General features: G+C 35.0%; 2 protein-coding genes across 3 annotated transcripts; one reads left to right on the top strand and one right to left on the bottom strand.

Moving 5' to 3' along the window:
• The first annotated feature begins 514 nt into the window (after window positions 1-514).
• Window positions 515-5,110, top strand: lhfpl5b (LHFPL tetraspan subfamily member 5b). The gene is made up of 3 exons (XM_056463639.1): window positions 515-1,064; window positions 3,491-3,750; window positions 4,889-5,110. Exons 1-2 carry the CDS (start codon window positions 647-649, stop codon window positions 3,736-3,738), a joined length of 666 nt encoding a protein of 221 aa, XP_056319614.1. The 5' UTR covers window positions 515-646; the 3' UTR covers window positions 3,739-3,750; window positions 4,889-5,110.
• A 1,115-nt stretch (window positions 5,111-6,225) lies between these two features.
• Window positions 6,226-23,991, bottom strand: srpk1a (SRSF protein kinase 1a). 2 transcript variants are annotated; one of them, XM_056463634.1, is made up of 16 exons: window positions 23,952-23,991; window positions 23,223-23,277; window positions 20,252-20,382; window positions 19,507-19,615; window positions 19,328-19,415; window positions 18,851-18,938; window positions 18,531-18,637; window positions 17,211-17,376; window positions 16,985-17,010; window positions 16,094-16,310; window positions 15,617-15,964; window positions 15,275-15,375; window positions 14,153-14,260; window positions 13,961-14,030; window positions 10,573-10,665; window positions 6,226-7,325 (listed from the first exon to the last, which is right to left on the bottom strand). In XM_056463634.1, the coding sequence occupies exons 1-16, from the start codon at window positions 23,962-23,964 to the stop codon at window positions 7,141-7,143; spliced, it is 1,905 nt and encodes a 634-aa protein (XP_056319609.1). In that variant the 5' UTR covers window positions 23,965-23,991; the 3' UTR covers window positions 6,226-7,140. The 2 variants fall into 2 exon arrangements, with proteins under 2 accessions (XP_056319609.1, XP_056319610.1); XM_056463635.1 differs by lacking the exon at window positions 10,573-10,665 and adding an exon at window positions 11,094-11,186.
• Window positions 23,992-24,183: the final 192 nt, after the last annotated feature.

The following is a 24,183-nucleotide window of genomic DNA, read 5'->3' on the forward strand; positions in this document are numbered from 1 at the left end:
TAGTAATAAACACGTACATACACTTGTCAATTTGTATATTGCATTCACTACTTACTTGTATTTTTTAAAAATATATTTATTATCTGTTTCTTGTCCTGTCTCTGTTATCCTGTTGCACTAGAAGCTCTGTCACGAAAACAAATTCCTCGTATGTGTGAATATACCTGGCAATAAAGCTCTTTCTGATTCTGATTCTAAAAAGACTATTAGTGAAACTATTTGGTTTAGAGAAATGAAGTGGTTTTAACCTGGCAGACACAAGCTCTATTAAGCAAGTGTGTTGTTCAGCATTTTTTAAAAGATAGCGCTCATGATGAGTCTAGACGTCAGCTATTTCACAACTAAAGCAAACACAATAGCTTTGTGAAGTAACAAATGTATCCGATAACAGCACCTACGAGAACAGGTTATTGTTGTCACCCTATTCTTCAGCTTCATTTACCATCAATAATTAAAATACTGACACCTTTGTTGGCAGCAGCCCTGTTTCTGACACTATTTCACCACGGCTTCACCTGCCTTTGGACTTTGAGAAAGCCATTTCATTTTTTTGAAGATCAGCTACGGTATAATCTGAGGTGTAAGTGTATACGGTATTCTGCTTAATCTTCTTGACAAATATTGATTTCTCACTGGATATCTAACAATGGCAAAAGAAAAGATGCTTCCAGCCCAAGAGGCTGCCAAAATCTACCACACCAATTATGTGCGCAACTCCAGAGCCATCGGCGTCATGTGGGCTGTTTTCACCATATTCTTTGCCATCATTACCGTGGTGGTCTTCATTCAGCCGTATTGGATTGGTGACAGCGTAAACACCCCGCAGGCTGGATACTTTGGGCTTTTTCACTACTGTATCGGCAACCCAATCACCTCGGAATTGGTCTGCAAAGGAAGTGTGTTCGATTTTGGCTCAATCCCCTCTGGGGCTTTCAGGACCGCTTTGTTTTTTGTAGGAACTTCAATGCTGCTGATTGTGGGCACCATTGTGTGCCTGGGTCTTTTCTTCTTCTGCAACGCTGCTAGTGTCTACAAGATCTGCGCTTGGATGCAAACATCTTCAGGTAGGCCATTTTTTAAGCCCTGCAAATAAGTATACATGCTGTTTAAAAGCAATTGAATAAAATAAATTAAAAGGAAGACTGGTTAAAATTGTTTTGAAATATTGTATATAAATATGGTTAGACAGCTTTTTTTGCTTTCCTACAAAGTCACATGGCATGTCTAAAATATATTATTGTTTTTTTATTGCATAAGATATTCACTGAAATATCACAATAATAGAATTGACATAGAATTAATATTCTGTTGTGCATTCAATTTAAATAATTTAATGAGAGAAGAATAATGACGTGCAGAGGGGGATTTTGTCATTTGTGGGCCCTTATGTCTACGTTTTATCTTAATGCAATCTCTACATTTGAAATGATTTGTTTTCTTTAAATTAATTCACAACTAAAAATAATCAATAAACTATTTTCTAATAATAATTAATAAACCATCTTTACCTCATTTGACTGTTGGGTTGCAAAATGATTGGGAGTCGGGGACCCCAATTACCGGGTGTTACACCTTTTTAGAACTGAAAGTAGGGACAGATACTATATGTATAAACTGAAATTACAAAGGGCAGCACGGTGGCGCTGTGGGTAGCACAATCGCCTCACAGCAAAAAGGTCGCTGGCTCGAGTCCCGGCTGGGTCATTTGGCATTTCTGTGTGGAATATGTTCTCCCCATGTTTGTGCGGGTTTTCGCCGGTTGTGTGTTCCGGTTTCACCCACAAGTCCAAAAACATGTGGTATAGGTGAATTGGGTAAGCTAAATTGTCCGTAGTGTGTGTGTGGATGTTTCCCTAGTGATGGGTTGCAACTGGAAGGGCATCCACGGCGTAAAACATGTACTGGATAAGTTGGTGGTTCATTCCGCTGTGGCGACCCTGATTATAAAGGGACTAAGCCGAAAAGAAAATGAATGAATGAAATTACAAATAATGCAGATAAAACTGATGTTTCATGCAAATGTTTAACTTATTAGAGTAATAAGGATGAAACGGCTGAATATTATGTACGATAATTGAAGCTATGATTTAGGAGGCAGTCAAAAATAGGTAGCCTATAGTGGGAGTGTTTTAAGTTAATATTTTCAAGACAAAATGACCCTAAACACACATACTAACATATATTTTTAGAGATTACTTGATATAATTTTCATTCATTCATTTTCTTGTCGGCTTAGTCCCTTTATTAACCCGGGGTCGCCACAGCGGAATTAACTGCCAACTTATCCAGCACGTTTTTACGCAGCGGATGCCCTTCCAGCTGCAACCCATCTCTGGGAAACATTCACACACACTCATTCACTATGGACAATTTAGCCAATACCCTTTTCAAATGTACTGCATGTCTTTGGACTGTGGGGGAAACCGGAGCACCCGGAGGAAACCCACGCAAACGCAGGGCGAACATGCAAACTCCTCACAGAACCCAACAAACCCAGCCGAGGCTCAAACCATAGACCTTCTTGCTGTGAGGCGACAGCACTACCTACTGCGCCACTGCTTCGCCTACTTGATATAATTTGTGGTATAATAATAAAAAAGTTTCATTAATGTAATGTAACGCATTACTTATCGTAAAAATTAACTAAGTAACGGTACTAGTTACTTTATTTGGGGATTAATTTAATAATTCGTTCATTCATTCATTTTCTTTTCAGCTTAGTCTCTTTATTAATCTCAGGTGGTCACAGCAGAATGAACCGCCAACTTATCCAGCATATGTTTTACGCAGTGGATGCCCTTCCAGCTGCAACCCATCACTGGGAAAAAAAGTTTCATTAAAAGGTTTTTTTTTTTAAGTGTGTTTTATTTATAAACTAATTTCGAGAGGATCACGTGCTTATGATCAACACGGCTGGCTCCTGTTAGCTCCGTAATCTGACCCATTAGATGATTACGGAAGCATTATAAATAACCAGAGTTTTTCACTCCAGTTATCTTCGTCTTGAAGCTTCCCCCTCCTTCCTCCCTCTTTTTCCGATAGAGCGACACGGTGGCCCAGTGGCTAGCACTGTTGCCTCACAGCAAGAACACCGCTGGTCTAACCTCCTATCGGGCTGGTTGGTGTTTCTGTGCGGAGTTTACATGTTCTCCCCGTGTTCGCGTGGGTTTCCCCCGGGTCCCCCGGTTTCCTCCCACCGTCCAAAAACATATACTATAGCCAATAGACTAAACCAAATTATCACCGAAAACAACCCTAGTTTACACTTCTCACGCGGCGACAAGCAGGGAAGTTCTCAAGGTCTACCTGAGCTCGAACTCCCCTCTCGCCCTTCTAACGGGAGGGAGCCCCGGGCTCGAGGATATTACGAGCTCAGGGCTCTCTCCCGAGACAGCATGCCAAATACGCTTTATTGATTATCAGCTAAGTGTGAACTCTTGAAATGGTATATGCAATTCCATACCTTTAATCTCTGCACTTGATGTTGTAGCTGTGTTGATGGTGATGGGGTGTATGATTTATCCGGACGGATGGGACTCTGCGGAGGTAAAGCGGATGTGCGGCGAGCGGACGACCAAGTACAGCCTGGGCAACTGCACAATTCGCTGGGCTTACATCCTGGGCATCATCAGCATCCTGGATGCAGGGTTACTAGCACTGCTGGCCTTCACTCTGGGCAACCGACAGGACAAACTACTGCCAGACGACTTTGAGGTGGAGGGAGAAAACAACGCATGAGGGAATAAACAGGTATCGATTATAATTATCTTTTCATGACATTCATAATTCAGAGCATAATGTAACTTGAGATGAGCTGGAGCTCACAGCCAGAATGTGCCAATAAAATTATTATAAATAACAATTTTTGGAAACAAAACACATTAGCTTGGGGTTTTAACTGGGTTCCTTAAAAACTACTAAGAAGCAAATTAGTAAAAACAAAACAAAAAAAAACTGTATTGTGAAATGGTCCTCAAACTAACATGACTGATTAACTAGCCTTTATAATAGCATAATTACAGTGCTGGACAGTAAATAATTAGATTATAAAAGTATCAATTTAATATTAATATTTATGGACACTGCTCTACTGTTATACATACTTTACACTTTTATGTTCCTTTGTTTATATATTTTGACCCAAAACATTATAAATTTTGAGTGTGCCTCACACAGGTGAGTGGGCTCTACAAACCACCTGCAGAAACAGCTTTCATCTCTCTGACATTTCAATCAACACTTGCAGAGGTTTTTGCAGATTTGCACCAGACACATTCTTACAAAAAACACTGTGCATTTATGAAGTGTGCTTCACGCTGGTGAGTGGGCTTGACAAACCACCTGTAGAAACACTCTTCTCTTTTTTCTCTTTCAAAAAAAACCACTCCCCCTCTTTACTCTAGCATTTAATTCTCAGAGCACTAACAGTTGCTTTGTATAAGTAGCACTTCGCGTGTGTACTGCTCGTTGAATTGAATGCCTGTTGAATTGAATGTAAATCAACCATACTTCCAGCTAATATTACACACACTCACAAATCTGGCTGCCGTTGGCTGTCTTGTATGGGTTTTTTATTTTTTATGTAGCTTGTTTTTTGTCTTCTTTTGTATTTACATTAAAAAACTGAGATTACCGTTACTTTTTGTGGATTATCTAAAGCAATCCATGTTACATTACTAGACTCTATTCACAATGTAATTTGAAATCAGTAACATTACAATTTTTGAATAATCTACCCAACGCTGTATTATTACAATATAAAAATAACACTTTATCTATTCTGTTAAATAATTAAACATGACTGCATAAAGATGAAGCGGAAATGCAATTGAATATTCACAGTTACAGTTAATCTTGATGCTGTTTCCATTTGTTTCTAATCCAATAGGAGATCTGAACTGCAGTGGACACTGAACTGGACATTCACTCAAAAGAAAAAAGAATGGATAAAAATGATAAGCCTGAAGATAAACAGCAAAGTTATTTGTATTGACATGCTTACATTTTTTGTACAATTATACATGCTTGGCTATAGATGGAAACAAACCAATCACAGTAAATAAAACATTTTTCATTAGTTAGAAAACAAAAACAAAAAAAACTTTATACATCAACCTTTACTTCTGTTGTTGTTGTTGTTTGCTTAAATTTTAACTAAGATAAGCCAATTTAAATGAACTTAAGTTTGATCAAAGTTCAATTGTTTTCCTGCACTCAATTCATTTTCATATGGCACAAATGCACTCACTGGCCACCAGTACACCTGTCCAACTGCTTGTTAATGCAAATTTCTAATCAGCCAATCACATGGCAGCAACTCAATGCATTTAGGCATGTAGACATGGTCAAGTCGATCTGCTGCAGTTCAAACTGAGCATCAGAATGAGGAAGAACGGCGATTGAAGAGACTTTGAACGTGGCATTATTGTTGGTGCCAGACGGGCTGGTCTGAGTATTTCAGAAACTGCTGATCTATTTTCACGCACAACCATCTCTAGGGTTTGCAGAGAATGGTCCGAAATAAAGAAAATATCCAGTGAGTGGCAGTTCTGTGGGCGCAAATGCATTGTTGATGCCAGAGGTCAGAGAATGGCCAGACTGGTTCAAGCTGATAGAAAGGCAACAGTAACACAAATAACCACTCGATACATGTGAGGTATGCAGAAGCGCATCTCTGAACACACAATACATCTAACCTTCAGGTAGATGGGCTACAGCAGCGGAAGACCACACCGGGTGACAATCCTGTCAGCTAAGAACAGAAAACTGAGACTACAGTTTACACATGTCCACCAAAATTGGACAATAGAAGATTGGAAAAATGTTGCCTGGTCTTGACTTCTGCTGCGACATTCGGATGGTAGGATCAGAATTTGATGTCAACAAAATGAAAGCATGGATCCATCCTGCCCTGTATCAACAGTTCAGGCTGGTGGTGGTGTAATGGTGTGGGGGATATTATCTTGGCATACTTTGGGCCCATTAGTACCCATTTAGCATTGTTTTAATGCCACAGCCTACTCGAGTATTGTTGCTGACCATGTACATCTCTTAATGACCACAGTCTACCCATCTTCTGATGGCTACTTCCAGCAGAATAATGCGCCATGTCATAAAGAGCAAATCATCTCATACTGGATACTTGACAATGAGTTCACTCTACTCAAATGGCCTCCACAGTGACCAGATATAAATCCAATAGAGCAACAGAAAGACAGACAAACATGTGCACCCATCTTCCAAATGCTTTATTAAAACACTTCTATTCTTAGTTTAGATGCAATAGTAGGATTTCTTTTAAAAACTGTACATGGCTGTAATATACAGATCAAGGCAAACTCTTTGGTACACATATATACAGACACACACGCATACGCATGCACATGCGCGCGCACAAACACATACATACAACACACACACACACACACACTCCGACAACAAATGTTTTTGTTTTTTTTTATCCCCCAAATATCATTTTTGGTGACCCTTAACATTTACTCACTTTATATGGAAGCTTCATGTACTGACCATGAGTGAGAAGACTTTAAAAATCTATTCTGAGACTGACAAGTTCAAAACCTACTCGACTAATAACCACACGCACGCACACGCTCACACACACACACACAAGACACTTGTATAGTTGAGAGAAACACAGAGGTGCGGCGAACAGAAAAAATCTTAATTTATACTCTACAGTTATAAAGGTAAACCAACGATTCCCTTTCCAAAAACCCTCATCGCTTTCCATCTCTGAAAACTACAAGTAACAAAAATCTCATGTGCATCACGCTGCAGTCTCCGTTCAGAACTGCAAAAACATTTCACAACTTCTGGAAATCAAAACAAACAGGACTTTCTAGGTCTACAAGTCATCCTTTACCAAAATATGAGGAATGGCGGAAGGATCACGGCAGATTTGACCCTCACAATAAACCTCTCAACTCTGGAAAAATAATAATAATAATAACAATAACAACAGCTGAGAACAAAAAGACAGGTTTGCTATTCCTCCCAAGCAAAACGAATGACTCGGATGAACGGAAGAAAAAGAAGTATGCCGATATGCTCTATAAACTGAAAGTGATCTGTTGCAGTCTCTTTAGGTGGCCTGAAGTGTGCAGTGGCATGGAGGAGCCACTAGAGGGCGAGCCATGGGTGTCGCAGACAGTCAGCAGCCGTGGCTCTTTTCTCAGGCAGGAGCTCCAGCATAGGAAGCAGGAAATCACTGAAGGTTTGGGCTTCCTCCTGAGGCCACTCGTACTTATCCATAAGGACGTCCAGCAATCCCCACGGCTTCAGTTTGGTGATGTGCTTCAGGTCACCTATAGAGATCACACTATTAGAGACCAGGCTACTTGTTCCATTAAGTTCATGCCAATATATATATATATATATATATATATATATATATATATATATATATATATATATATATATATATATATATATATATATATATATATATATATATATATATAATTTTTTCTTTCTTATTTAAGAGATGCTCTGAATCATATTGGATCAGTATTAGCTGATAATACATTCTATGACAAATTAAAAATGACCAGAGCATCCCAATTTTTTGGCTACACATTATATTATGCTCTCATTTGACATCCTTAAACAACTACATTAGTTAACATGAACTTTTGAAAGCATTTATTAATCAATCTTAACATTTACTAATACATTTATGAATCAACATTTTAGCATTTAACAATATTTAATAAGCCTGAAACAACATAAACAATTTTACTTTTTAAAATAACCAACATCAAAGATAAAAAGATCACTAAATCCTGTAATAAACATATTGCTTATTGTTAGATACTGTTAGTTAATGCATTTACTTAGGTTAACTAATGAAACCTTTATTGTTTGGTTAAATCTTGTATTTGGAATGAATGTCAAGCCACAAACAAACATCACACTCATTTTAAATGTATAATTTGAGATATTTTGGAGCAATTCCACATTAAACTAGAAAGAAAATGTTAGCATTTCTGTAGATATTATAGATTAGGGCTACACGATATTGAAAAAAAAATGTACATGCGATATTTACATTTTCTTCGATTTTTCACAACACAACTTAATAGTTTTAGATTGATTGGGATGATTTTGTAGGGGAGCGCATATAATATAATAAATTACAAGCAGATATAAAGTAGAGAAAATATACAAATGAAGGAGTCTAAGGGTATACAGGTACAGAAATAAAATCAAATGTTCAATAAAGCTGTATATTCTTCATTGTGTAAATAATTAAGCATGATTAATCTTTGTTAAAAGCTACAAATAATTCCTTGTGCAAAAAGCTTTAAACTCACTTAAAATGGTTTACACAGGCCTTAAAAACACAAGCAACTGATAAACTTTTACTTTATTATGCTTAAACTGAAATCTTAACTGCTCCAGAATTCTTGACTCCAGTGTTATGAACTGCTGTACCTGCTCAGCTATAATGCTGACTCCACATTACACGTTCTGAGATGTGACTATTGCATATTCACACATTGCAAAGTTGATGCTAAAACGCTATACTATGAAGCTCTAATATAGTTTAAATTTTTTATTATAAAGAATTATGTGCACTGATGCAAATACATTAAATACAAATAATGCAAAATGCTCTAAAATATAAAACTACATCTATATTTAAAAGAGCTTTTTTAAAATAAATAAATACAATCTTATTCAAAATATTGGGGTCAATAAGATTATTTTATAAAAACAATTAATACTTTTATTAAGCAATTGTTTAATTGACCATGTGACTTTTATTATAGTTTTCAGTGTCTTTGATCAAATAAATGCAGCCTTGGTAAGCATCATTTTTATTTTATTTTTTACAAATCTTTATCAACTTCAAGCTACTGAATTATGGAAGACCAGGAGTGCCAGTTAAAAATAAAATGTGGAACTGGCCAGACTCACCTCAGATTGATAGTTCACCTTGCCGCTGTCAACTCAACCTTTTTAAATATGGTGAATATATAATTATCATAAAATAAGTGCCCCTTCAATCTTCTAAAAAAAATTCATTCAATTAATCTGAAATTATAAAAAAAGAATAATGATATAGAAGATTTGGGGTACAAAAGGTTTAGCTGACACAGTGGCAAGGTGAACTATCAATCTGAGGTGAGTCTGGCCTGTGAAATCAATTGGTTTTTATACATTTTTGAATAGAGGGAAGGCAGCGGTGCTTTCTATGAAATTTGAAGAGTTCTCATTTTGTAATTATGCATAAATCAAGCCAAAACATACTGTTATTTTGTTGCTTTCATTTGTTGTTAAATATTTCATCACCAGACATTAGCCGTGTCCCAAATGGCACACTATACACATGCATTTACACACTCAACAGTATAGTATATGAATGCAGTGTCGCCCCAAATGGAACATTAATGTTTTTACCACGCGAAAATTCAAACTGTGTCCCTGATGATGTTTGACGGTTGCCAAATTAGTGAAATAAAATACCAAACTACCAAATAATACCTGCCATGAGTATAGCTATTTAAAGCGATTTATTATTATAGTTTTTTACTGTTTAATTAATCTGTGTTTTAAAAGATTTAAATAAACAATAATAAAATATATTTTTAAATATAAACGGTTATAAATTCACTGTTTTATTTTTTTTGTTTTTTATTTTATATTATTTTGTATTCATTTTTCATATATTTGTATTTAGTGTAGCAGCATAACCAATACGATATTTCAGCTTAAAAGAGGATACATATTTTTTACTGCCAATTATTTCACTTTTTTATACAATATAGAAAAAAACACAATGTTAAAAATTAAATAAACAAAATAAATAACAATAACGATGAATTAATAATGTAAACAATATTAATAACAAAATGTAAACAATTCAGAAGGGTCAAATATATACCTAATAGTGAAACTCTGTATTAAATAATGTATTAAATCTTTGCTCTTAGTCTTTAGAGGAGACTGTGAGAGAAAGCTTGCTGGTTATTAAATTAGAAATTGCGTATCTTGCAGATTAAAACAAAGTAGCAATTATTTTATGCTTCTACAAAATCTGGATAGAGTAACCTTACATATTCAGTCCATTTGGTCCAGATATTTCTGAATACATTCATTTGAAGGTGAAGGGAAAAGGTAATTGTTTTCCATAACATAAATGTTGAATACAATTTCCAACCACTCTTTGATTGTAGGGGTTTCAGGATGTAACCAAAGCCTTGTGATTGCTTTTTTGGCTTCAATTATCAATGTCAAATAGATATTTCTCAGGCCTTCTTGTCTTATATAAATATAAAAAATTTTATATTAAGAATAAAGCAGTAAATTGAAAAGGTGTAATATTAAATATTCTTTCCATTACTTTGTGTACGTCCACCCAGAAGTGTTATAATCACTGGACACTCCCACAATTTATGCCAGTAATTGGCTTCCTGGAACCCACTTTGTTTTATTTCTAACTGGCACTCCTGGTCCTCCATATTGAACAACATTGTACATCCTCATTTCACATGCTAAATCTAGTGTAATTCCCCAAATTATCTTAATTAGCCATGATGGCGTTGTTACCTTTCTTGCTGAAAAACTCCTTGGAGTATTTCCCGGTCAGTACGAGTTTGCGTGGGACGACCCCGAGCAGTTCAATGATCAAAGCAATGTGGTCTACATCACACACAGACAGTGTCGAGCAGTGGGGGGGAGTGAGGCGGAGGAGCAAACAACACACAACTTCATCAGACACTGTTAATACACTCATTCATTCACCCATCCTGAGAGAACAGAGGCGAGAGGGAAGTCCAGGAGATGCAGCCATGTCCCGACAGCACTCTTTCAGATCCCAGATTCAGATTAAAGATTGGTAGAAGAATCAGACTTGTGTGAAACAGAAATCTGTTTCTGGTAGCGCTTCAAGCAAAGTCATGCTACACTTTGAAGCTTTGAACAGTTGGTCTATTGTGCTTCTCATGAACAACTGGAGATTTGCTGGGATATAGTCAATATGGTGTTACACAAGCTGCTGAATCTCCAGTCTTTCCTTCAAACCTCTTTTTCTCTCTCAGGACAGGTCTCAACCTGACTGACAGGCGTACCTTTCCGGCAGAAATATTCCTGTGAAAATTTCCCGCTCAGAGCGTAATGACGGGGAATGTGCCCCAAAAGCTCAATAATAAGAGCAAGGTGGTCTGAGAGACAGAGGGAAGTCAGAGACAAAGAAAAAGAAAGCATATGATCATGGAATAAAGACAAGCAGGAAAACCATGGGACAGTATTCTAAAAGGACAAAAGTCAAGGATGACAGTCATGACAAGCTGAAGCGATTATTTAAATGGCAATCTGCAATACAATAAAATAAAAATGATTTCAAAAAAGGCTCTTCTGAACACCTGATTCTGATGATTTATTGGAGTCACATTCCATGACCTCAGGAACACTCAGACGCATAAATATTCAAATTGTGGTTGGTACAATGGCACAATAGGCATAGGATGATAATCGTTTTAAAGGTATACCACGGTTTGGAAAGTTAAAGGTTTTAGAAACCTCCAAAATTGTTTTTTTTACCCAGACATTTAAAAAGAATATATTTTAAATCAGTGAATCACAATACTGTCAAACCGTGATATCTTTAATCAAAGGTTATAATTCCATCAGAATTTTATACCGGCCCATGCCTAATTAACATTATTAAAAGTTCAGACAGATAGAGAATAAAATGACCTATATGACCTGGATTTTGAAGCAATAAATATATAATTGAAACCTACAATAGTATGTTTGTACAATGAATAAAACAGTTAAACAACTATAATGATTAGTTGTACAAAGATTTTCAAACACAGCTTAGGTATATTAAAGCATTACTGCATTAGTGTATTTACAAATGAACTGTTAGCACTACGTCATCAACCAAAGCTTGCAAAAAGTTAAAATAACTGTAAAGATAAGGGAAAAATACACCAATTATTAGACAAAATATAGTCATCAGTTGAACTGGAATAACTACATCTAACTATGTACATTCATATCCTGTAAACTTAATGTCATATGTGATGAAGCCTATTATGCAGTTAAGGTTCAAGTTATGAAAGAAAAAAATAACCCTATATGGGTTATATAATGGGTTACATGGGTTAAAGATATTATATAGGCAAGTAAAATCACACAAGCAACAGCAGGATTTTCCTGAATATCAGTGCAACATATCCATTTTGCACAAACAATGAATGATTTAAACACAGACCTGCCGCCAACTATTATTCACCATTTTATTTCAAAACATCATATTTATTCATTAATTTCTATATGACAAATTTGGATATTTATTATGCAACTCCATATTAGCAGCAATACCTAAACCAGCTAAGATACCAGCACAAAAACACATCAAAATTGTGGGATTATTTTCTTATGGGGAGAAAAAAGATAACTAATTGCACAGCCCTCATGAAAACTACTCAAACGACATTTAGGGAAGTACCAAAGTGCACTAATAAATCCAACAGGGGTGCTTAATTAATAAGATTTAAAACAAGAGCTTCATTAAACAAAATGCAGCACAAACATTTTAACTTGAAGCATGAAAACCCAAGAAAGGTAGAAATAGGCAATGTTCTCTACTGCTAAAATAGAGAACTAAAAATACTATATCTATGTTCCTCTTTGAAAAAGAGCTGAAGTGTGATCTAACTCTGCTTGCTTTATATTCAGGAAGATGACATCAGCTGATTACAGTGCAATATGGTCAACCACAAGAAAAACAACAGCATTTCAGCAGAAGAATTATGCGGCAGGACTGATTTTCCTGAATGTCTGTTTGATTTCTAGTCTGACCTGATTCTGCTAAACACTTTGCAGATACAAAAAAAAGGCCACAATACACAATTTACAACTAAAACCTCTGCACCTGTTACACTTCTCATGAAACGCTGCACTTCTGCAAACTAAAGATCAACTTACGATATCACTTGATCATATTAAGCTCATTAGATCTCATATACTTCAAGCAATCATACGTGGCTTAATACATGCAAATTCTGAACACGACTAACATAACTGGAGTGTTTAACAATGTTCACCCTCCAGTGCAAACACTATTAGATCTGAGATGACAGAATTTCTTAGAAACAGCTAACTGAGCTTGACTGATAGGTAATAAATTAAGTTGTGAGTGCGCAAATTCTTCCAACATTCTTTAAGGCATGCAAAACATGCATAATTATGTCTTAGTTTAAGAACAAGGAAGATGAGATTAAGAGGAACAAAGAAATACGGGTCAAAAGCAGACAGAAGTAGAGGGTGAAAGATGGAGGAAGTGAATGTGAAGAGGAAGTTGAAAGAGACCAAATTTCCATGCATTTAACAGCAGGCTCTGATTGTTAGCAGGGAAATAAACACAGGATTACAACCCTCAAAGCATTATTATAATCATATATTGAGGCACATCAGGCATTTTAATTACTTTTAAGGCATAGTTCACCCTAAACTGAAAGTTCTGTCATCATTTACTCACCCTTCAACTTGTTTCAAACCTGTGTGAGTTTTTTCTTCTGTTGAACACAAATGAAGAAAGCTGGTAACCTGTAGAGATTGACTTCCATAGAAATAGCTTTTCCTAATATGGAAGTTAACAGCTACAGGTTTCAGCATTCTTCTAAATATCTTCTTTCATGTTCAACAGTATAAAAAACTCAAAGATTAATACCACTAGAGGGGGAGTACATTTTCAATTTTTGGGTGAACAATCCCTTTAATTACTTTTCAGTAAATTGTCAGTCTCATTAAAATGGAAATCTTTAAGCAGGTCTTTTACTTCAGGCATGGACAAATTAATTCTTAATTAATGTGTCCGTGCAACATTAAGTTTTAATTACAGTACAATAAAACTGACACAAGAAACATTCCTACATTTTGATTTTATGTGAATGAAAAGATTTTGAACGTAAAAATGGTGCATTACCTTCATCTCTGGAGTAATCTTCACCAGAGTGGGGTTCAAACAAATAATCACCAGTGGCCAATTCAAACGCCTGAAACGGAAGAGCAACCCAACATTAATGCTTGAACTGTTCATATGTGGGGATTTATGTGAAAATACAGCTGATTAACAGAAAACAAACTGATGAAAGAGAGCTGGTGGTTAGTTCCTCACCATGCAGGCCGTGCTCCATATATCAGCGGGTGTGTTGTATCCTGATCCCAGCAGCACCTCCAGAGAGCGGTACTGTCGGGTCTGAATGTCTTCAGTAAAGTGCTTGTGCTGTAGGACAGAAAATTACCTATAAGCAGTTCTCAGCAAAACAACCTCCGCTTGTTAAGTGTGACATCACGTGAAGCGGCTTCCGGGTCCAAGCTTCCAGCTGTATCAAACTGTATGGGGAGACTCAATAAATGGTAATAATAAACGTTTACAAAGTGATGTAATATTTTTGAAAATCACGATTGCAATATATATATCCATGCTTAATATCCGATTGCCAGAAAGTGATTAATTTTTTATAAATTGTTAAAATATTTGTGTCTGTGATGCAGCAAGTCCAGACACCGTTGTGTACAGCATAATTTTATGTAAAATTTACTTTAATGTGTGATATGACAAAGTGCTCATAAACAAATTTTTGTTCAATTCAAATGAGTAGTGGCTTGGACCCAGAAACAGTATTCCATACGTCATGACTTAACAAGCAGATTGTGTTGAAATGAAAAAACAAAATTAAATTAAATGTTCACAACTGATCAATTATAGATGTATATACATAGACGCCTCATTAGCAGCTGCTTATATGGTTTGCTTGCTATACATAAGCAATCTATGATTTTGCAACGGTCAATGCATTCTGTGAATCCTCTGAAAAAAAGTGGACTGAGCAAAATATATCTCCATGCTAATTTCCACATACACAGAAAAACAAGATGTAGGGGTTAGCTACATCTCTGATAAGAAAGTCCTCTGTGATTTTTAAAACACAATGACATCTTAGAAAACTAATTGATTTCCCAGTATAATAATAATATTAATAATAATAATAATAATAATAATAATAATAATAATAATAACAACAACAACAACAACAACAATAATAATAATAATAATAACTCAAATCTAGTTTGAGGCATTTTTGATCAATTTAAAACAATCAAATATTTTAAAATGACCCCAAATGATAGCGTAGTTTCCATAATTTACTTCTATGATAATATGTATGATAAAACATTGTGTATAGCTGCAGTTTTTCAAGAAATTACAACAATTTGGATTTCATCTGACTCTTACCACCCAGCAGGCATTTCCAAGGTCTGCAATCTTAACCTTGATCTTGTCAGCATTGAGCGGATCCAGTGGGTTGACCAATAGGCTTCCAGCTGACAACTTGTCTACAAGCAGAAAAGGAGCCAATCAAAAACAGCCATGCATCCTCACTATAAACTATTACTGCAGTCTGACTCATCAAGACTTCTCACTCCGTGTTTACATGCATATAAAGCAATGAGGGCGAGTAAATAAAGAACAACCCATTTAAAACAAACAGTTGGCAGTAAGCAAGGAAGGACATCTACAGGAGTACAAACAGTTATATGTTTTCTGGAAATTATTATGAATATAATTCAAACTGACCATCCTTTATCTTATCTTTGTTCTGTTCCCTGGCTCTGGCTCTAGTCTTTTGCTGATGTTGCTCTTCGGTTGCCAATTCTCCATCCTCCAGCTGCTCTGGGCCAGAGGTGCCGTTACTATAACAGGCCTGGTCCAGTTCAGGGGATTCTGCCCCATTACAGTACTCATACATGCTTTGAGCCGTGTCCTCTGTGCCTGCGTTTGCATTATGGTGGTCCTCTTGTAGTAACTGGCCATATTGCTGGTCTCCTTGCTCGTCCTCCTCAGGCTGTGTTTGACTAGAGTGCAGGCAGCCATTACAGTTGAGCTCAACTGAAGCATCTGATGTTAGTCTCTCTCTGGTGTCCACTATTACAAGGGATGCAAAGAAAGCGAAGTTATGATGGCACTATTCATACTGTATAATTGGCACGAACTTCAATAACAAATTACATTCTATATAACCATAATAAATACTAGGTATATATAGAAACTAACTTATGGTGTCCTCAGCAGCAATTTCCTGAAGTGACGCCTGTCTAAGTGGGGCGCAGGAGGGAGATTTGGGGGATTCTGGGCCGTCCTCGTCTTCCTCTCTGCCCTCAGGCCCAATCTCCATCTCTTCCAAGTCCATGATGCACTTCTCCAGGAGCTCCGCTTGACGCTTCTGCTTCTTCTTTAGCTTCTTTTTCTTGTTTTTTGACATTTTGGGTGCCTGGGGAAAAGCAAGATATTTAACTTTTTAAGGTTTTTTTTTGCTTAAAAGTAAAACAGTCCAAAAGGAGTCCTGTTTTATTTTAATCTAAAATTACATTATAGTTTAAAAGTTTAGGATTGAAGCATTTTTTAAATATATCTTTAACAAGTTTAAACTAATCTGGCCATAAACACAGTTTTAAAAATGCCATATTATAATATATATTTCATTCTGCTGTGGCGACCCCTGATTAATAAAGGGACTAACCTGAAAAGAAAATGAATTATTATTATTATTATTATTATTATTATTTAGAAAACTGTTTAGTAGTTAAGAGTTTTTGTGGAAACGGATGCAATTTTTAGGATGTTAGATGAACAGAACATTTTACCGTACAGCATTTATGTGAAAAAACCCTTTTAGAGCATCGCAAATGTCTCAAAAGTCATGCCTCCATGACAGAAATCATGACAGTAATTTTAAATTACCCAAAAGTTGTAAATAACCCAGAACATTTCTGAAATTGAGAACAACAGCCTAAGACAGTATTTTTACAAAGATCTGCTTTTGCAAATCATCTTCAGGGAACTAAAGAATCAGCAAGAGTCTCAAAATAAGTTTTCTTTTCAGAATAAAATTTCATTTTCTGAAATACATAGAGTGAAAGTATCTGTTAAAGAAGAAAAGCATACCTGTTTTGGTGCAGGCGCAGTGCTCACTGGAAGAAAAAAAATCAACACAAAAAACTAAGACACAGTGACAGCTAACAAAAACAAATCAATTGTCTTTTTATGAGCAGTATGCTTGAGGGTAAGAAAACTTAACCAACAAGTTGTGTTAACATGAATGTGATCAACCAAAAATACAGTAAGAAGAAGTTGAGACATTGTCATATGTGAGAAAGCAGAACTTCTATACCTGCTGACCCAGATGGAGGAGGAGCTCCTGCTTTCTGCCATTCAGTGGCTTCTGCAGCCAGTCGTCTGACATACAGCTCCTCCACGCTCATCAGAATGTTCTCTGGCTTAATGTCTGTATGAATAATTTGACACTTGGTGTGCAGGTAATCCAGACCCTGAAGAACCTGAGAGATAAGAAAAAAACCTATCAAATATATTTATATTAGCATCTTTCTAAATATACAAGAGAACATAACATTAAGGCTCAAAATTATAACTTTTTTGTTTTTTTAAATAATGTATTTATTTAATTTTCAGGCAATAAAGATACAACAACAAACAAGTGAACGTGGGAAAATATAAATGATAATAATAATAGCCATTAGGACATTGCATTTTTCCATGCTTCCTCCCATTGATCACAATTAAAAGTTATCTAGCACTAAATAATAACAATTACATAATTATTGATCATGTTAGTCATTAATGGCTTTTTAGAACATCCCAAATTTGAATTTGATACAGTTTTTTTGGTTTTTATAACTATTTTAATAATAAACAACATTAAAACAGGTTACAAATTATGAATATAAGCAAAATGCATAAGCTTAACATCTAACTAAAGCAAAAGAAAAGTATAAAGACACAAAAAAGGGTAAATACAAAGCATTAAATAAATGATATCATCATAAATACATCTAAATATTTGAATACTGGCTAAATACAATTTTTTAAAAACGTGTTACGCTAACCAAAGTTACATTTATTAAAACGCAACTAAAAAAATTCAAACATTACAGCAATTTAAAATCTATTTATTTTTAATCGCTATTTATTTCTGTAATTAAGGTGAAGCTGAATTTAACAACTATTACAGTAACATGATCTCTCAGAAATAACTGTAATATACAGATTTGCTACTTTATAAACATTTATTTTGCATTATTAATATTATTGTTAAAAAATGTTTGCTGTTTACAGTTTCTGTTTAAAGTTGTTAAAACTGATTTTATCTTTGATGACCAAGTTTTAAAATTAACGAAAGTTTTTAATATTATTAATGTTTAAAAATAGTGTCTCTGCATAAATTTAATTCTCACTTTAATAAAAAAAAACACTGACTATAGAATGTTAAATAATGTACATCATGCCCTGTTTTCATGTTTTTTCCTCCCCCGCAGTGTTTTCATTAGCAAAAGTTTAATAAAAGCAAAAACATAAAGCAAGTGTAAATAATAATTAATCTGTAACTGATCCACTAAATCCAGGACAGAGGCCAATTAGCCACATGGTAATTACGTGAAGACTGATCTGGTTGTGCGGTGGTGTGTTGAATTACCTGTCGAATGATGCTCTTCACACAGGGTAGAGGTAAGCCTTGATAGTTGGACTTGATAATCCATTTAAGCAAGTGATGCCCTAGAACTTCAAACACCATGCAGACATCTAAAACATCAAGTAAAGGAATCTGCTGTTGGCAAAATTACATGTTCAAGAATCGAACTGAACAACAGCATCTCGAAAACAACTGTTTTAAAGTCAGCATTCCCTGTAAAAGAATTTAGGGTATCCTAAAATAGCATGAGTAACCTGCTTAAAAGACTTCTTGACCCATTTTCTCTTACAAACTCACACAACATTGCGCATTTTCAAGGATACGAGTGCCATTGACCCCTGAGATCTTGAAATCATCCAGTAGCTGCACAACCATCTCTCTGTTTGGATCATCAGGGTCTGTATTTCTGACCTGAAAACAAAAGAAAGAAAATTTTACATACCTGCATATATACACACATATATAATAAAATATAATATAATATAATATAATATAATATAATATAATATAACAAAACATAACAATATAATATAATATAATATAATATAATATAATATAATATAATATAATATAATATAATATAATATAATATAATATAATATAATATAATAATACCAGAAATATTACCACTCAAAACTTTTTAAATTCATATGGCATGTTTTAACATTCAAAATAAGGTTAAGGCTGTTACGTAAAACTTGCATTAATCGCAAGTGAAACTAGTGTTCAGATTTTATGTGCATTATGAGGGCTGAATTATTTAAAGCCTTAATGTTGCAATGGTTCATGTGGATACTCACAGATCTGAGTAGTTTTATTTCATCCAGAGCCGTTTCAGTGTAATGCTCTGCACTTTTTACCACCTTCATCGCAACAAACCGCTTCCCTCTGAGCAAAAAGAAAAAGGGGATAAGGACATTTCAGGAGATTTCAGAACATTAGATGCATCCTACGTTATCTAAAAAGACAAAGCTCTTACTGGATGTCCCAGGCCAGCCACACAGTGGAGAAATGCCCCCATCCCAGCTTACGGATCACATGGTATTTACAATTAAGTAGGTCCCCTATTTTCACGTGATGATAGCCTCCTAAACAAAGAACAGGAGAAATCTTTCAGCTGGTATTCATTCAAAAGCTGATCGATTGTCCTTTAGAGCTGGGTTGATTCACATTTGGTAAGGAATTGATTTTGAGTAATAAAATTAAAGCTTGCTTCAAGCAAAATACACAGAAGAACTAGAGCTTGACCAGACTGACACCTAAAAACTATATACAGGGTTTTTCCTGCATAAATAATCATGAGGTGTAACTTCTGGAAGAACTGATCTTGCTCTGTTAAATATCACATTAATTATTTTCACAAAATGTCTAATAATTGTGTCTTCAACAGCATAATGTGAACAATTATGTGAATATGACTTACTTTTTATATTAAATATTACCAAATTAACAGATATCAAACGCATGCATCTATAGGGCTGTAAACACAAACACAAAATATGACATTTCTATATTTATGCATGTTAAACGTCTAGGAGAAAGAAAAAAAAAAAATCACTGACAGATACTTTAAAAACAAAAATACAACAACATCTGTGAAACAAGGAACTGCTTCTAGCCTTCTTGGCTTTCTGAGACTGAGCACAAGTCGTTTTAGCTATTTTTAATAATCGAGCAGTAAATTCTGCAATTAAAAGTGATCTAGATAGTTCAGTGTCTCACACCTTTGCAATAGTCATTAGGATCTTCTTGCTCTTCATCATCGGAGCCGAGGATTTCCTCATCTGGCTCTTGTATCTGGGTCTCTGTAGGGGGAGGCTGCTGTTGTGATGCCCCACGTGGAGGGTGTGCTGGCCTGAGGGAGGATCATGGTGCATTTCATTTAGGTCAATGGACACGCATTAAAGCACAGTATATATAGGACGCTCCTCTTACAGTGTAAACTCTTATAGCCTGGTCCTTTTACATTAGACTCTTTGACGTTTATATTAAGTGATATACAGTCAAATCAAATATTAATCAGACACCTTCAACTTTCAACTCACATTATCAGTTTATGTTTTACTAGTTTAGAAAATAAGAGACAAACTCAGTTTTCTGTCAAACAAAGATAATTCAGATGACTATGTTATGGGTTCTGTCCATATTTACACAACTATCAAAACATTGTTGGGTGACACTTATCCTCAATGACAGCCAGTAGGCTCTTAAGCTGCTGTCAACCAGATTCATGCAAACCTGACCTTCAGTATTTTCCCAGACCCACAGCTAAAGCTTCTTCAATTCCTATTAGTTTTTTTTTTGCTATCCTCAATTATTTAATAAATAAGAACTATAGCGTCCTGCACCTACTAATAATAAAATATCAAGAATTTTATCAGATAAACGAATAATGTTTTATTTGATTTTAAATGTTTTGACAACCATTTCACCATATATGTTTCTAGGCATGGGACAATAACTGGTTTCAAGGTTTACCGTGGTTTAGGAAAGACTAAAATTTTTGGTTATACTGTTACTAAAGTATCTGTGAAGTTTTTTGTGTTTATTTTAAAAGTGTTGTATAGAAATCTGTGTTTTTGAAATTAATGAAGAGAGCAGAAGTCAATGATTTATTTGAATGATTTAGCCTAACATGTTTACTGTACAAAATATTATGCGTTTCCTTAAAGTAAAATGTATTTTATTCAATGGGAGAATTTTTTTTGTTAGTTTTTTTACCCAGACATTTACAAAGAACTTATTTTAGAGCAGTAATCACAAAACCATGATATATTCAAGGTTTCAAGGTTCTTATACCGACCCATGTCTGTATGTTACACATTAAAATATTTCATTACATTTACAAAAAAAAATTACATTTAAGACAAGAAAGATTTAATGAAAAATTGGAAAGAAACACATAATCTGTTTTACAGTACCTTGACATTAAAATGTTTAAAATGATAGAGAGGAAGATAATTCATACATGACATAAAACATTTAATGCAATGACTTTGAATAGAAGATTTCTGTCTTCCTACTCATTTCTACTCATCTACTGACATTTTAAATCCTTAAATTATGGGATGTTCAATAAAGACCCTTTAAGAACAACCACAAAACAACTACTTTAGTAAATTAAGAGCAAAACTGGAACAAAGTGTCGTGAGTAATTCAATCGTACAACCTTATTTTTAAACTGAATCAGATTTTGTAATTATAGTTCAATTGAATTCTGATCAAACAATTTGTACGAAGCCAACACCTTTTTTTAATTACTACTACAAAATGAATACTTTGACAGTCTATATTGTAAAAACCATAATTGAAATAAACTTGACTTGCATGGCAATACTTTAAAACTTTATGAAAATGTCAAACTCAGCCAAGACGTCAGGGCGAGCCATGTGTTCTCTTATCCACAACATAAATTATTTTATTTCAATAAAATGTTGATCAAATTTAGGAACACTGTCAGTGTTAGGATGCGTTTTGCTGACGGCAAATCTATCTATGCATGGTTAAACACCCATTGCAAGAATAACACCCATGTTGTACATCACTAAAACTGAAGTGAAAAAGCCCAACTTGATACCATGCATTAGGGCTGTGCGATATTGGAAAAATCTGACATTGCGATATTTTTGTTTTACTGCAATATACAGTGCTCACTCAGCATATAAAAGTACACCCCTCACAAATCTATTTTTTAAGTTAATATTTTTGATAGGAAGCTATATAATAATATATCTGTGCATATACATTTGATTAGTCAGTACTGAAGCAAAATCTGGAGCTTATCTAACAAAATAACTTACGATAACGGTCCAAAAACTAGTACAGTCAAATTTATGTTATAGAAAAATATTAAATACAGATTTAGTTAATTTAGTTTTTTGTAGGCTGTAATCTTTTTTGCAATATTTTTCTCAAATTTAATGGTATTATCTTTCAATTTGTAAATATGTTTGGTGACTAAAATATTATTTTAATAAATATATCTGCTTAATAAATCTGTTTTGTTTAAATGCACCAAAAGACATTGCCTATATTCACAAAAAAATGGATAAAATATTTAAAAAATGGGGTGTACTCAATTATGCCGAGCACTGTATATTGCGATATGAATATCATTTCACTATCATTTCACTTAAATAGCTCTATTTTATCATTTAATTGCATTAATTATATTAAATTACAAGCAAAATAAACAGTAAATAAACAGTGCTTTATGGTTTTCTGGGCAGTGTAAGAGTATTCAATACAGAAATTGAACAGTCAAATGTAAAAATAACATGGACATTGTTGTATGAATAATTAGAAATGAATATATTTAATAACATCTTTATTGTTTAATCTTTAATTAATAACTAAATCCTTCGATGTGACTATTGCAGATACACACATAGCAATAATGATGCTCAAACGATATATTGTTCAGCCCTAGCATGCATGCTAGAAAGGTGATTTCATTCCACCAAAATGTTCACCAATATTATCAGATGAACACGGTTCAACAACAAAGACTGATTAATCAGATCAAACTCACAATGACTCATTCTGTACTACAGCTCTATATGTAAATGTATAAAAACAGCGGTGTATCGTTTTAATAGTACAGCAGTACAACTACATCCTATAATCAAAATAGTTTCCATATTGAAGACCCATCTCTTTGGTCTGGTGTAACATTACTAGCAGAACAAAACTCACTTCTTGGTTGACTTCTTGGCTTTGGCCCTTTTCTTTCTCGCCTGCAGTGCCAGAACTGGTGTGACAAATGAGATACAGATATGATGGCAAAAATAAAAATCAGTCAAACTCAATGACAGCTAAACATAGCCTGACAATAACACATGAGCTACGCAGACCGGCGTCGCTGATCTTATGTAATCTTATATAATGCACATAAACAATACACAGCTGTGTGTTTACAGTGTGACAGGGACTGAACGCTGTAAATGAGTGCAGACGTGGAGCTTCAAATACACGAAGATTTTTAATAACGACGGAAAGGATGCAAAAAAAATCGAGGCTGAAGGAAATTCCTTAAGTTTCCACGACAGCAAAGAGGAAAAACACAAGCTTTCAACTCTCATCCAGCTGATACGTGCACGCGCCTACTCGTACGTTTAACGTCTATGTAAAACAAAAGACAAGCGAAGTCGCTGAAGTGGAGGCGATACAACCCGATGTTAAAACATGCCTCTGGGGCGTGAGGAAAATATATTTAGCTCACTTCAGCTGCAGACTAAATGGCTAAATGCTAACGCTAAAGACACAAGCCCATGCGTCTGAAAAACAGAAAAAACGCCCAGTTGAGGATTAAAATTACGTTGCTCGTTGGAACAAGAATGTAAATTAGTCGCCTTGCCTCATGTATAATCGTTATAGCTCCAAATGCGGTAAATATTATACAGAGAAAGTCAAGGAAGGGATTACCTTTTCTCTCCATGTTGGCCCCTTGGTTGGCGGCTTGGGTAGCACTTGCGCATGCGCGCGCGTCCGGACACGCGCGTCTTGACTTCAGCGCGTTCACAGTGCGTACTGTGATATACATTTTTTTTTTACTTAACATGAATGTTTTAAAATGTCGTAAAAAATATTTATAGATATGTGACTTAAGTAGACAAATGCATGGAATTTAAATCCGAAAACGGTAAACACAAAAAGC

Source organism: Danio aesculapii, chromosome 8 (assembly GCF_903798145.1).
Source record: "Danio aesculapii chromosome 8, fDanAes4.1, whole genome shotgun sequence".
In the NCBI taxonomy this organism is placed as follows: domain Eukaryota; kingdom Metazoa; phylum Chordata; class Actinopteri; order Cypriniformes; family Danionidae; genus Danio; species Danio aesculapii.